Below are 14,108 nucleotides of genomic sequence, written 5' to 3'. Positions count from 1 at the left end.
TAATGTGGAAGCAGGCCGTTTGGTCTGTAGTTGTTCAGTAGCTCATCGAGCCGGTTGTTCTGTGGCGTGCAGACGTTTCGTTATCATTCTGGGCAACATCATCAGAAGGACCTCTAATTGAAGAGTTGGTGTTCTGCTCCGTATTTCCCATGGCTAACCCACCTAGCCAATACATCCCTGGACACTATGGGCAATTTAGTATGGCCAGTCCACCTAACCTGCACACCTTTGAACTGTGGGAGGAAACCAGAGCACCCAGAGCAAACCTGCGCATGCACAGGCAGAATGTTCAAACTCCTAATATCCCAATATTAAATTTCTCTGCTTCGTGATTAAAATCCATCATGGCATCTCCTACCAGTGGCAGCTCATACATCTGCCTTTTTCTAAATTAACGTTGCTACTTAAATGCATGTCTGAGAACAAACCAAGTCCAAATCAATTGGACATTCTCGTAACTAATTCAAGCACAGATAATTGGAATGAAGATGTAGAGATCTCATGCACACAGATTATATTCAAAAAGTCAACAACTTACCCCTTATACAAAAAGTCCCGTCATCAATCCGCTGAACCATAAGGTGATCAACATCAAGATGCACAGGTACAGGACCAGGAGATGTAGCATATAATCGTGGGCCATCATCCTTTACATAACAAGAATTTAATGCAAATAAACATTTCATATTCTAATAATTCTCATCGGTTTAAATTTACAGAACAACAGATTGAAAAATAGTACCAAGAGTTGCTACAATTTATGCTGGGGTGGGGAATGCAGATCAGCAGGGTGTAGATACATTAATTCTCAAGCTGCATGTTCTCCACGTACTCAGACAAACATGAACTGCTCTCCAGCATAATAACTAACTGAATCACTTTGCTGGTTGTTTTTTTCTGTTGACTTTCTTCAATTTTGTACGTTTCCTCATTGGATTAGTAATCCACTGAGTAAAAAGGACATTCAAACCTAATGTTTATGTTTCATGTGAGCCTTCCCCAATCCCTCCATGTAACTCCATCAACTGAGAATTCCATTCCTTTCTTCTGCATGGATTTACCTCATCTATCCTTAAAACACATCTTTACCTAATCACCTCAACTACTCCAATACATCCAGTGCCCTACAATCTAACCAAAGTCTGGGTGAAGAAACTTTTGTTGAATTGTCTCTATTGAATTTAATTGGTGACCACAATATCTATTCTCCCAGCTTGGAAGTCATCAACAATTGGAAACATCTAACTCTTCCACAATCTAGATGAGTTCGAAGCAGTTCAATTTTTGCTGATGGGTATTCTCAGTTCTGGTGTTAACCTAATAAATCTTCTTTGCACTTTCTTCAATACTTTTTTCATAATATGTAGGCTAAAGTTTTCACCATATTTGATGTGGTCTAAATGAAGGTTTGATAAAAGCTTAAAATAACTTCTCTACTTTTCAACTCTTCTCCCTCTGGAAATTGAGACCTTTTGTTTAAGCAGGAGTTATTAATCTTGAATCACAACTTTGATTTCTGTATCTGTGTCCTTGAGGTCTATTTACTGTAATTAATTTAGACACATATTTCCAAGGTCTGTGTGACCTCCTTATTTTTCCTCTACTCTCCACACTTGGCTGTATTTAAGTCATTTGACAAATATATTCACTGATCAAGTTTAACATCTTGCTCCATTTTATCAGTCTCAAAAAAACTCCCAATTTGATGTCATCTGTAAAATTGTACTTTGTGGGTCCGAGAGTTTAAATTCTTTATGTAAATGGTGAGCAACAGTGGTTCTCATACAGATCCCTGTAAACATCACTTCAACTGATTGCCATTTGAGTAACAACCTTTAACCCGTACTGTCTTTTCTGTATTTTAACCAATTTGCTATTTGTCCATTGACTCACATGTCTGATTTGTAGTTATGGGTCTTCTTTGGAAGTACCTTAAAGAGGGCTCTTCAAAACCCAAAGATATTGGCTAAATTATATTACACCTGGTTACTTTGTCAGAAGCATTCAAAATGGTTGGCTAAGCATAACCTTTTTTCCTGCAATCTGTGCTGATTACACTCAATACTTCCACTTTCTGGACGTTTTCTATTGAAATTTTAATTATAGAATTCCATTCCTGTCCTACAATGTCACGTAGCAATCATTCTGTCTCCCTTTCAAATAACAGAAATCATTTCATTGATAACTGTCTTATACCTTCAGAGTTATTCTGCAGTTGAAAAGTTCTATCTTCATTGGAATCACAGCTGGAATGATCTCATCCTCCAAGAAAGGGCCCAGGTTTGTGAGAGATGACATCAGCAGCTCTGTGTTGTAATTATTGATATGGAATTGCAAAAATCCATTCTTGACGGCAAGTGGAGAGTGAACCGACAAGTGTGGTCCAGACTCGAATCTCAAGCACACAGCAGGTTGGTTTCTCTTTGACTCCAGAGAGCAGGCTTTCTGAAAACCTGAACATCAACAGTTTAAAAAATTTTGAAAAATCTCTCTGTAAAAATGAATGCTTCAGAAATGAATTAAATTGATGAGATATGTTTAATGAGGCTTAAGTAATCTGACCATCATTGTACATGATGCAATGACCTAGAACGCTGATAGCAGCGTAGATCGATGACGTTAAAAAGGAAATCAGATGACCATTTGAAGACAAACTTACCCAGCTACCAGGATAGAGCAAAGAGAAAGGGAATAACTGGTTTTCTGTATGGAAAGGCTGCACAGAATCCTCGGCTTAAAAACTGATAATAGTAAGAAGTACGATAATTGCAGGACTTGACACTACTGATTAATTAAAACTGCACACACACAAACTATAAAGAACTCTCCATGTCTCCTAAGACACTAGCTCTGGCTAAGATCCTGAACATGCGTCATAAGATCTCCTAGAAAGTTTGTCCTGCTTATAACATAAAAAGATATCCCATTATTTTTTAATCAAATGTGGAGCTCGTCACAGACTTTAAATCACTGAAGTTGACATTAAAATCATATTTAGTCCCAGTAACTAATTCATCTGAGAACAACTGCAATAGATACACAAGAGATAATCACATTCAGGGTGAACATGCTACTGAAAAAAATCCCCCCCTCATTTGTGTACATAATTTAATGAACATTCAAAAGTAATTCCACAGTAAACTTAAAATCAAAATAAATTTCAAATTTGACATGAATGTTTTTTAGCCACATGCTGAAATCCTAAAATAAATCAATGAATTGGATTGTGTGAAGTAATGTAATCAAAATAAAAGGAAATTAAAAACTTAACCTTATGTTGTTTTGCATTGGGGACTAGGCATTTTCAGCGTCAAGATCTTTCTCTATTCCTGCGAGCCCTTGGTATAAAATGAGCAATTTAGAGACTAAATGTGAAATATTCTCTGTAGCCAACAGTTTTATCTGAATACATTACAAATTTACCAAAAATTGTACCAAGTGAGCAAATGTTTACTGTCACTTTACAGGATGTGGACTTGCTTTTAGCAGAGAATTATAATGATGAAGTGCCAAGTAAACAAATTATTAAGGATTTTATTTTAGAAATTTATATATCAGGTGCAATCACGGTTATGCCAGGAAAGAGATCGCTAGATTCTCTTATTAAAGATGGTCAATGCCAGGCATTTGTGTGGTGTACACATCACTTGCCAGTTACCCGTCTAAATCTGGATACTATCCAGGTCTTGCTGCATTAGGATACAGACTGTTTCAGTTTGAGTCATCATGAAAGTTGCACAGTGAACATCCCCACTTCTGACAAAGATAGCAGGAAGGTTATTGATGAAGTAGTTGAAGATATAAAGTTTCTTTGTGAAGATATTTCACTCTGCAGAAGGTTTGAGAATCAAATTGATCACTTCAATTCAAACAGCAAACGCACAAGAATGACCAGTGGCCTTCCAAGCTGGGAATGGAGGTTTTTCCTTCTAACTACAATGATGAATAGCTTGGAAAATCGAGATGAACAATGGATCTTTCAGTAAAGCCCTGTCATTTTTTCCTTCTGATTTAGTCTATGGATAATATAATAACAACTGAAAGAATTCCAACAAAATTACGAGAAGAGAGTGTTACAATAACTACCACTAACTGATTTATTAACAATTCTGCTTCGTGCCTCTCACCCGTTGTACGGCTGCTCAGAAACTGCTGCACTCCCAAGTTGCCCAACTGATCAGGAATCACTTCTTTCGCTTCAACACCAACGAAAAGATCATCACCTCTTATATCAATTCCACAATTTAAGTCAAATATCTTCAGCAACAACACAGAAGCCTGGGGAAATCAGCAATGAAAGAAAGTGACACTTGTAAAAATATACATGAAAATCTTGAGCCATGCATTAAGAAATTCTATATTCATTCCATCGTCCAAGGTGGCTAAATATTCTGTCACAGTGGTAGTATAGGAATAGAATTATACAATACAATTGGTGGCCACTTAGCCTGTTAAAAAAATATCCAATTCATTGCATGTTTCTGTTGTTTCTCTTAAGTTTTACCAAATGTTCAATATTTTCAACTCAGAGAACTTAAATGCATTATTTAGGCTACAAAGAACAAAATTTAAAAATTTGCATTGAAATAAGTAAACCCACACCTGTTCAGCATTAGAATCATCCTCACTTTGAGTTGATGAATTTGTCATTGCGGAAGGTTTATGAAAGCCTTGTGCTCCATGTCCTCCATCTACAAACTCTGGTAGACTCTGACTGCTGCCCATTCCACCTGCCCTATCAATGCAGGTATCTTGGGGAAGAGATTCCTGTCCAGATTCTAAAAACATTAGAAGTCCACAAATAAATATGACAGTGCAATCAAAGCATTGTTATTTAACCTATTACTCTAACTTCCAATGCAAATAAACAGTGCAAATCATTACTAAGATGTAATGCATAATATCTTAGTTTCAAAAGTTTTGTTCTTTCATGAAACCAATGTTTCAAAGGTCCAATGCAGATTAGTGAACCTCAGCCAGAAGGGTACGACCATCCTTTCAATTTGATAGACTGATGACTTACAATTAACTCTTTGGACCATCTGCAAAGTTTCAAAGCTCTCTAAAATGAAGCAGAGATTTTTCTTTAAAATGGTATAACAAAACTCCTTCTAAACAATTTGGATAAGCTATACCTGTTATCCAGACTTTTAAGGTTTTTGGCAGCCAGGGAGCCAACGTGAAGGAGTCAGCAATCCTATTGTAAGTCTACATTTAAAAAAAAGTTTTATCACACAGTAATAATTTAGTTGAATGAATGGTAAGCAGGTTGGGATTTTTAGACCCAATATAGTTACTCAAGTTTTGATATCCTAAACAATCGTTCACTTATACTCAAAGATCATGGCAATAAAGAATGATGATGTAATGTCAGTGGACAAACATACTGTCAGGAGACTCATAAAAGGTGCCAGGTTGCAAAAATGGCCTATGCTCAATCAGCGTAATTCAGCACTGGTAGCACCTGAGGACATCATAACTAACCTACACAGAATGGACAAATGATTCAAAAAGTGCTTTGTATTGTAAAAACAACCACATTCCCAATTCTAATACCAATGATTCATATTCATAAATGCTCATTGAAATGAACAAAAACATCAGTCTTTGTGCAATGCCAGCTTGAAGACCTGCTGAGATTTACTTCCTCAACTCAGACACTGGCACTGAATACTTGGCTAGCTATGAAGAGCTGACTGAGGTTGTATATCTGGCATGATAATTAACTGAGAGGTAGGCCACAGAGACTAAAATGGACCATCAGTAATGTTTAAGCAAAGCTTGTACACTGAAATCTCCTTGGAAATTTTGATTAACTTTGACAGAAATAAAATCTACCACTATAACCAGTGTCTGAATTGGGATTATTTAATCCATGTACAAATAATAGCAAATCACAACAAGAGGTGTTTAGGCTCAAATAGCCGGCACGAGTCCAAATCTCCTCCTATTCCATTTCCCATATCTCAGTCTTGCTTTTTTCTCAAGTCATTGTTCTGTTTCCCTTTGAAATTATCCAAGTTATTTGCTTCCACATTTTCTTGTGGCACCACTTTCCAACCATTAACTAAAAATTGATTTTCATTTCCCTATTGGATTCATTGGTAAATACTTTTAAAAAGCATTTGAGGCAGTGCCACATAAAATGTCATTGCACAAGATTAGGCTTCATGGGACTAGAAAAAAAAATTAAAATAGATTGAAGATTGGCTAATGGACTGAAAGTAAGTGTTTCAAATGTGAGTGTGTGACTCATGGAGTGCTACAAGGATCAATGTGTTGCTGTGATAATGACAATTTTAACTCATGACTGAATTAAAGCAATGATTGTACTGCATCCAAGTGTGCAGACGATCCAAAGGTGGGAGAAGGACACATACAGCGGAGTGATATCGACCAATTCAATGATTTAAGTCCTAGAGTCAGAGTCACACAGCATGGAAACAGACCGTTCGGTCCAACCAGTCCATGCTGAACATACTCCCAAACTAAACTAGTCCCACCTGCCTGCCCCTGGCCCATTTCCCTCCAAACCTTTCGTATTCAAGTATTTATCCAAATGTCTTTTAAATGCTGTACTTGTACCCACATCCACCACTTCCTCAGGAAATTCACTCCACATGTGAACCACCCTCTGTGTAAAAGAAATTGCCTCTCAAGTCTTTTTTAAAATCTCTCCACACTTACCTTTAAAATGTACCCTCTAGACTTGAAATACCCCATCCTAAGAAAAAAAAACTACCATTAACTTTACCTATACCCCTCATTATTTTATAAACTTCTATAAGGTCACCCCTCAACCTCCTATGCTCTGGTGGAAAAAGTCATAACCTATCCAGCTTTTCTTTATAATTCAAACCTTCCATACCCGGCAATATCCTGGTAAATCTCTTCTGAATCCCCTCCAGCTTAATAAAATCCTTCCTATAGCTGGACGAACAAAACTGTACATGGTATTCCAGAAGTGGTCTCACTAATGTCCTGTACAACCTCAACATGACTTCCAACTCCTATACTCAAGGGACTGCACAATGAAGGCAAGTGTGCCAAACACCTTTTTTACCACTATGTGTACGTGTGACACAAACTTCAAAGAATTATGTATTTGCACTCCTAGGTCTGTCTGTTCTACAACACGACCTAAGGCCCTACCATTAATTGTATAAGCTCTATCTTTGTTTGTTGTACCAATACGCAATACCTTGCATTTATCCAGATTGAACGCCATCTGTCATTTGTCAGTTCATCGACCTATTTGATCAGTGATTGGCAACGAAGTGACAGATCAAGTTTAGGAGAGAATGTGAAATTATCCACTTTGCTATGAAGAGTGGAATCAGGGTATAAACGAGGTAGACAAGTAAATGTTGTCAAAAGTTGCCAAAAATCCTACAGATTAAACAGATGAGTAAAGCAACCAATTAAGATAACAAAGTGTCATAGCCTTAAGTGCAAAAGTAACAAAAACTTGTTGCAGTTACATGTTGTTTTCCTGAGACCACACCTGGAATGCTATGTACCGTTTCAGTCTCCTTCCCGTTGTTTTAGAGGGTGTGCAACACATGTTTGAATAGATTCCTGGAATGAGGGGTCTACCCAATCAGCAAACACTAAGAACGGTCCTATATTCTTTTGAGTATAGGTGAATTAGAAGTGGTCTATTTGCAAAGTACAAAAGTCAGAAGCCTTGTCAAGACAATGCAGCTTTGCTGTTTCTCTGGACTTTTAAGTCCTCAGTAGCTGACCCTTTATCTGGAAATTGTGCAGTGGACGCTCGGATGGAGCAAGTATATTGGCCTTGCCAGTGATGTGCACATTCCATGAATCGAGGGTTATTTATAATAGGATGGCAGAAAAGAGTTGGTGTATAAATTGAACGGCTCACTAGTTAGCACTGCTGCCTCAGCACCAGGAACCTGGGTTCAATTCCAGCCTTAGGTGACTGTGTGGAGTTTGCACATTCTTCCAGTGTCTGCGTGGGTTTCTGCTGGGCGCTCTGATTTCCTCACACAGTCCAAAGGTGTGCAGGTTAAGTGAACTGGCCATCCCAAATTGTCCGCAGTGTCCAGCGACATACAAGCTAGGTAGATTAGCCACAGTAAATGCAGGGTTAATGGGATAGGATAGGAGGCTCGGTCTGGGTGGGATGCTGTTTGGATGGTCAGTGCAGACTCGATGGGCCAATTGGCCTCTTTCTACAGGTGTAGAGATTCTATGATTCAGTTATGATATGATTGACAGGAAGTCCAAGCTCAAGGTACCATGTTCTTGCATCTCTTTTCTTGTCTCTGAAGAAAGTAGCACTACCCGGTTCAATCTTTGCTGATACTGTTATCTGTCTCGGTACCATCCCAGTCAACCTTTCTTCTATTTTTCCCAATGCTTCAGATTACCAGGATCATGTGCAGTCTGACCGAGCTCTGATCAACTTCAGCATCATTTCACATTTCTGCACTTTATACCCCCAGAAATAAACACCAGCGCTTCGTTATCAGTTGAATTGCTTTGTTCATTTGCAAGGCCGATCATAATGATTTGTTCAGCTATATCCCAGATTCCTCTCGTCTATTCGATTCAGTTTAATATTTTAGAACAATGATGCTGTTTCCATTTTTTCTCCCCAAGTGCACCACTTGCTCATCTAAGTAGTGGTTTATCAATCATTGGATTACTGTCTGGAAGCTTTCTATAGTTTTCATATATTATGTTACATCTTCCTATATTAGTTGTATCCCCAGTTTGGTACAACCAACAAATTCTGATCATGAGTAACTTGATTCCAAGGCCAAACTGTTAATTTAAAAACTCACAATGGGTCCCATTATTAATCCATATGGGACACCAATTTCAATACCCCTCTCATCTGAATTATTAACCTTTGCCCTGATCCTGTACATTCCATTTTTTCCAGTTCATTTGAACATAGGAACAAGAATAGGCCACGCACCTCTGAGCCTGTTCTGCTATTCCATGAGATCATGGCTAGTCTATGGCCTAATTCCATAGTCCCACTTTAGCGCATATCCCTTAATATCGCTGCTTTACAAAAATGTATTTACCTCAGATTTAAAACTAAGAACTGATCTACCATCAACTGCTATTTATAGAAGAGAGTTCCAAAACCTCCACTACCCTCTGTGACTAAAAGTGCTTCCTAACATCAGTCGGTACAGGCACGGTGGGCCCCAAGGGCTTGCTCCTGTGCCGTACTGCTCCATGTTCTACATAACATCTCTCCTGGACAGACTAGCCTTAATTTTTAGGCGTCCTCGTTCAAGAATCGCAAACTGGTGGAAATAGTTTATCTTTATCTTATCTATCTTTTCCTGTTCACACCTTGAAGACTTTGATCACATCACTCCTTAAACTTCTAAATTCCAGTGAAAACTGGCACAATTTGTATAATCTCTCCTCAAATTTAATCTCTGAAGTCCAGGTATTATTGCTGATTTGCCATCCATTCAGTTACTTGTCCCTACTTCACATAGCCTAATCTACAGCATGAGTCAACAAATGTGTAGCTTGTTAAAAGGCCCTTTGCAGTGTCACTTTGGAGACAACATCAACAATGACAACTCAAAATTAACCACCTGTTGTGGATCTTTGCATCTGTCTGAAACATTTGGTTCACAAAGTGACAATAGTGCTGTTATAAATATTTTTCTCTGCTTCTGCCTAGAAATACTTCTTAGATACGCTGATAACCTGCATGGGATACGGGAGGCCTGACAGCATTAATTCAACAATGCTCCAAGTTAGTCTCACTGTCTTTCTATTCATTAGTCACGCTAAAATCAATAAAATGCATAATATTTTTCTTTCTCAATTTGCTGAATTAAAACTCTGTACCTGCTTCGAGGAGGATAACATACTTCTCACTGCTGTCACTGTCCACAGATATTCGATCTTCTGTCAGGCTTCCGTCAAATGACGTACTGTCGAGGGAATGCTGCGAGTTGGTGCGTTTCAGGTTTAAAAATCGCAGTTTGGTGCTGGATAAAGAAGAGGTTAAACCATCTTCTCCTTTTGATAGCTGTTCTCTTCAGAAAGAAAATACAAACTTGGACTCAGTCAGAAGCAGCAGCGAAGCAAAACAAAGGTATGCTGTAACAAAATCCTGAAGTTAACCTTCAGGAACATCTAAAAAACACACAGTCTTTAAGAGGACGGAATAACATTTCAACAGAGTAACATGGAACAGTGCTTCGTTATAATCGAAGATATATGTAAACAGGAAATTTAGCTATGGAACCATACAGTGAGGAAGCACATTTTGAAAGGATCAGGCATGCTAAATAAATCTCAGTCACAGCTCCATCATCACTTAACAGACTTGAATAAGGACAAAAAAAAAGGGATTATATGCAGGGAACATGGCTGAGGGACTAAAAGGAATATTTTGTATTTTTTTTAAACCAAGGAAGATGATGCTGTGTAAGTTTCAACGAAAGACATAGTTTACACAGTTAGCAGTTTAAAAATTGGTAAGGGGTTGATATTGGACAGACTGTCCATACTTAAAGACGGTAAGGCATTCAATCCAAAAAAGATGCATCTGAAGATATAAAAAGGGACACAAGAATGAAAATTGCAGAGGCACGACCCATCATCTTGCCACTCTCAGAATCATGGGTGTAGCCAGAAGACAGGAGAATTGCAAAAGTCACTTTTTCAAAAAACATGTGTCAACATAAAACTAGAGATGACAGGCCAGTTTTAACCTTGCTAACAGGAAACCATCAGAAACACAGTAACTTACCTAACTTGGATTCATCTAACAGACTGTTGAATAGCATACAGATAAGTGTGCAGTGATTCATTTTGGGTAGGAAGAACACAGAGACAATACAAAATAAAAGGGAATTTCTAACAGGGGCTTGGGAGCAAAGGTATCCAGACATAAATGCAGTTAAATCATTGAACATGGCAGTTAAGTTTAAGATTTATAGTTATTTATTTGGACTTGATAAATAAAAGGCATAGAGCACAAACACAAGGAAGTTATATTAAAAAAAAGAGACAAAAAACACTGGTTCAATGTTAACTGGAGTTAACAACAGAAGCAGCCTGAATGGGTGTGAAAGCTCTCACAAACCAGGATTTCTAGTTTTTTTTTGAAAGCTTTTAGATTCAGCAGAAGCTGTTGGAGTCTTGAAGTAGCAAAAGCTATCTTTCCTCTCTCTCGCTGGGGTTCTCTTCCTACTGCAGGCGTTGCATGTGAGAAAATCTGATTACTGAATCCGCCTTTTTGTCAAGGGATGTGTTTATGGGGTGTGACTATATTGTAATAGTTAATTAGCAATAGCTGTTGTATCTACTATTCAGCTAAGTTTGCCCTTAGAGTTAAGTTATTCTAAGTTCTTTCTTTTGTCGTATTTTAACCAGAGTGTTTGAATAAATTGCGTTTGGCTTAACGCTAAATAGTTTGACCCAGTTGAATTGCATCAGGAACACAGCACTTTACATTCACTTTCACAATAATAAAAAGTTAGGCTCTAGGCTACCTTCTTAAAATATTTTGAGGGGGTCTGGCCTTGTCCATAACAATGGTTCACAGTGTGCACAATTGATTTCAATCACGTAATTAAATGCAGCTTTAGAATTTATATTTCCATACATTTTTGTCTGATCAACAAAGCCAGACATGCAGCTCTCTTATTTATCAGAGTAAATAGCTGAGAACACCTCTGTACCTGTGGGATATTACACGAGTAATATTCTGCCAACTGGAGTTCCTGCTCATTATTTGTATTCTCTAGCTCTTGCTACTCAGCCAATCTGTTCACCAAGTTAATAATTTGCCCCTCGATTCTATAAGCATCAACCTCAGTTCAGTCTCTTAAACAGAACTTTATCAACAATTTCTGTTAGACTTCAACTTATTCAACTTCAGTTTGACCAAAACCTGGGGCATTGTGCACAGCACAAAAAAGGTGATACAAACTCAAGACGATCACAAATAAATTCCCATCACAGCAGAAAATGCAAAGCACACTAATTAGAGAAAACACACTCAAAGTTGATAGAAAATCATACTATATTTAAAACAATTTCCCAAATGTTAACATTATGGTGGACCAGAACTTTGCAGAAGGAAATGACTTCAACTGTTCCATCAGTAAAAAGACCAATTCTTCCTTCAGAGGAAAGTCACAGAAAATGAAACAATAATGATTAATTTGATTAGGTCATGAGCTCGGTGACACACAAGAGAGATTTCGTGGAGCAAATCATTATCTGTGATCCTTTCACAGTTTATCCATCAATCCTTAAACTAGATGTTTTATGGGCCTATACAGAACTGTAGGATTGTTTTTCTGTTTTCTGAGAAGTTAATGATCTTTTATCAGCTATATTTACCTCGTGACTGCAGACACCTGTAATCAAGTGGAATTTTTTGTTGGAATTTAGATTCAATTTTAAGATTCAACTCATCTGAGTGGTCATTTCACATTTTTTTCCCCAGAATTTCAATTATGCATTTAATTCATAGGAAAACAACACCTACACAGAGGGGGGAGAGGGAGAAAAAAGTTAAGTGTAGTAGTTGGGGGGTGTTGGTGGTGGAGCACAATAGCATTGTAGGGTGAGCCCCCAGGGCAGTGTTGCCTACCTGGTACCAAGGTTCAGCACATCCCAAATAGGTTAGAGGGACTTGTAATGGCATGAAAAGGATCCTGTTGTCATGATCCATTTAGGTTACAATATCATAGTTAGGACTGGAAAAGAGCATCTCTGGGCTAAGTTAATCAGAACCGCAAAAGGTCTTTTTTTTTTTATTCATTCACGGGATGAGGGCGTCGCTGGCTAGGCCAGCATTTATTGACCATCCCTAATTGCCCAGAGGGCAGTTAAGAGTTAACCACATTGTTGTGGGTCTAGAGTCACATGTAGGCCAGACCAGGTATGGATGGCAGTTTCCTTCCCTAAAGGACATTAGTGAACCAGGTGGGTTTTTCCTGACAATCGATAATGGATTCATGGTCATCATTAGACTCTTAATTCCAGGTATTCAGTGAATTCAAATTCATGGTGGGATTCGAACCTGGGTCCCCAGAACATTATCTGGGTCTCTGGATTAACAGTTCAATGATAATACCACTAGGCCATCGCCTCCCTTCGATCTTCAGCTATATGCAAATTGGTGTATGGTAAATAAGATTAGAGTGGTACATGTATGGCTCAAAACACTGGTGTAGAAGAAATGGGTTCCAATTCATGGGGCACTGGACCCAGTACTGAGGAAACAGAGAGCACTGTTTTGTTGGGTAGGCTTCATTTGATCCATGCAGCCTCAATTGTCCTGACGAATCATAACTCGGGCTGTAGATAGGGCTTTAAGCTAACTATTTGGAGGTGGGGGGCTGAAGAGGAGGATGATTCAATTGAAGGAAAGTTCAACAATTTCAATAACAAAACAAAGCAGAGGTGTACATTAGTGAAGAGGCAATGCATAAATCAAGCGTGACAGGAAGGGGCTGGAATTATAAACAAAAGAATGCAGCAGAAAACAGAAGTGATAAACAATAGTAAGAAATTAAAGCCTAAATCTGAACACAGCTGCATTCAAAACAAGATAAAATGAGTTGACAGCACCAACAGAAATAAAACAAATATGAACTGATATCTGTTACAGAGATGTGGTTGTAAGATTGGGAACCTATTATTCAAACATTTGATAGAATGGTCACAAAGAATGGGCACAAAGGAAACAATTTGGGCTGGGGGGTGCAGTTCCATTATTTAAAATAATTATCAATCTGGTAGAGACCAGTGACATAGGTGCAATCGATCATGATGTGGAATCAATCTGGGTTGAAATAAGAAATATCACGGGAAAGAAGTCACATACAAAGTTTATAAGCCTCATAGTATTGGGGTTAATGTATTAGCACAGATTGAGGATTGGTGAACAGTGAAGACAGAGCTAGGAATGATATGTCTTTCCAAACTGAAAAGGACCTAATTAGTAGAGAGCCACAGCGATCAGTGCTATGGCCTCAATTACACCCTGACTATATTAGTGACATGGAGGAGGGACAGAGTGTACTGTTGAATCAGAGATAGTAGGAACTGCAGATGTTGGAGAATCCGAGACAACAAGGTGC

At 38.2% G+C, this 14,108-nt stretch overlaps 1 protein-coding gene across 2 annotated transcripts in view; it reads right to left on the bottom strand.

The window, feature by feature from the left end:
- Positions 1 to 503: 503 nt before the first annotated feature.
- Positions 504 to 14,108, bottom strand: part of uhrf1bp1 (UHRF1 binding protein 1) — a 75,145-nt gene continuing 61,540 nt past the window's right edge. The window contains exons 15-19 of one of the 2 annotated variants that reach the window (XM_048612241.1): positions 9,850 to 10,040; positions 4,603 to 4,778; positions 4,128 to 4,278; positions 2,197 to 2,453; positions 504 to 647 (exon numbers count right to left, since the gene is read on the bottom strand). In XM_048612241.1, the coding sequence (XP_048468198.1) occupies positions 519 to 647; positions 2,197 to 2,453; positions 4,128 to 4,278; positions 4,603 to 4,778; positions 9,850 to 10,040 (904 nt within the window). In that variant the 3' untranslated portion in view covers positions 504 to 518. Of the gene's footprint in view, positions 648 to 2,196; positions 2,454 to 3,168; positions 3,339 to 4,127; positions 4,279 to 4,602; positions 4,779 to 9,849; positions 10,041 to 14,108 lie in introns of those variants that run through there. The other variant, XM_048612242.1, reaches the window with a different exon arrangement.

The sequence above is a fragment of the Rhincodon typus genome, chromosome 25 (genome assembly GCF_021869965.1).
Source record: "Rhincodon typus isolate 14 chromosome 25, sRhiTyp1.1, whole genome shotgun sequence".
Lineage (NCBI taxonomy): Eukaryota > Metazoa > Chordata > Chondrichthyes > Orectolobiformes > Rhincodontidae > Rhincodon > Rhincodon typus.
This window is presented reverse-complemented; position numbering and strand designations above follow the sequence as displayed.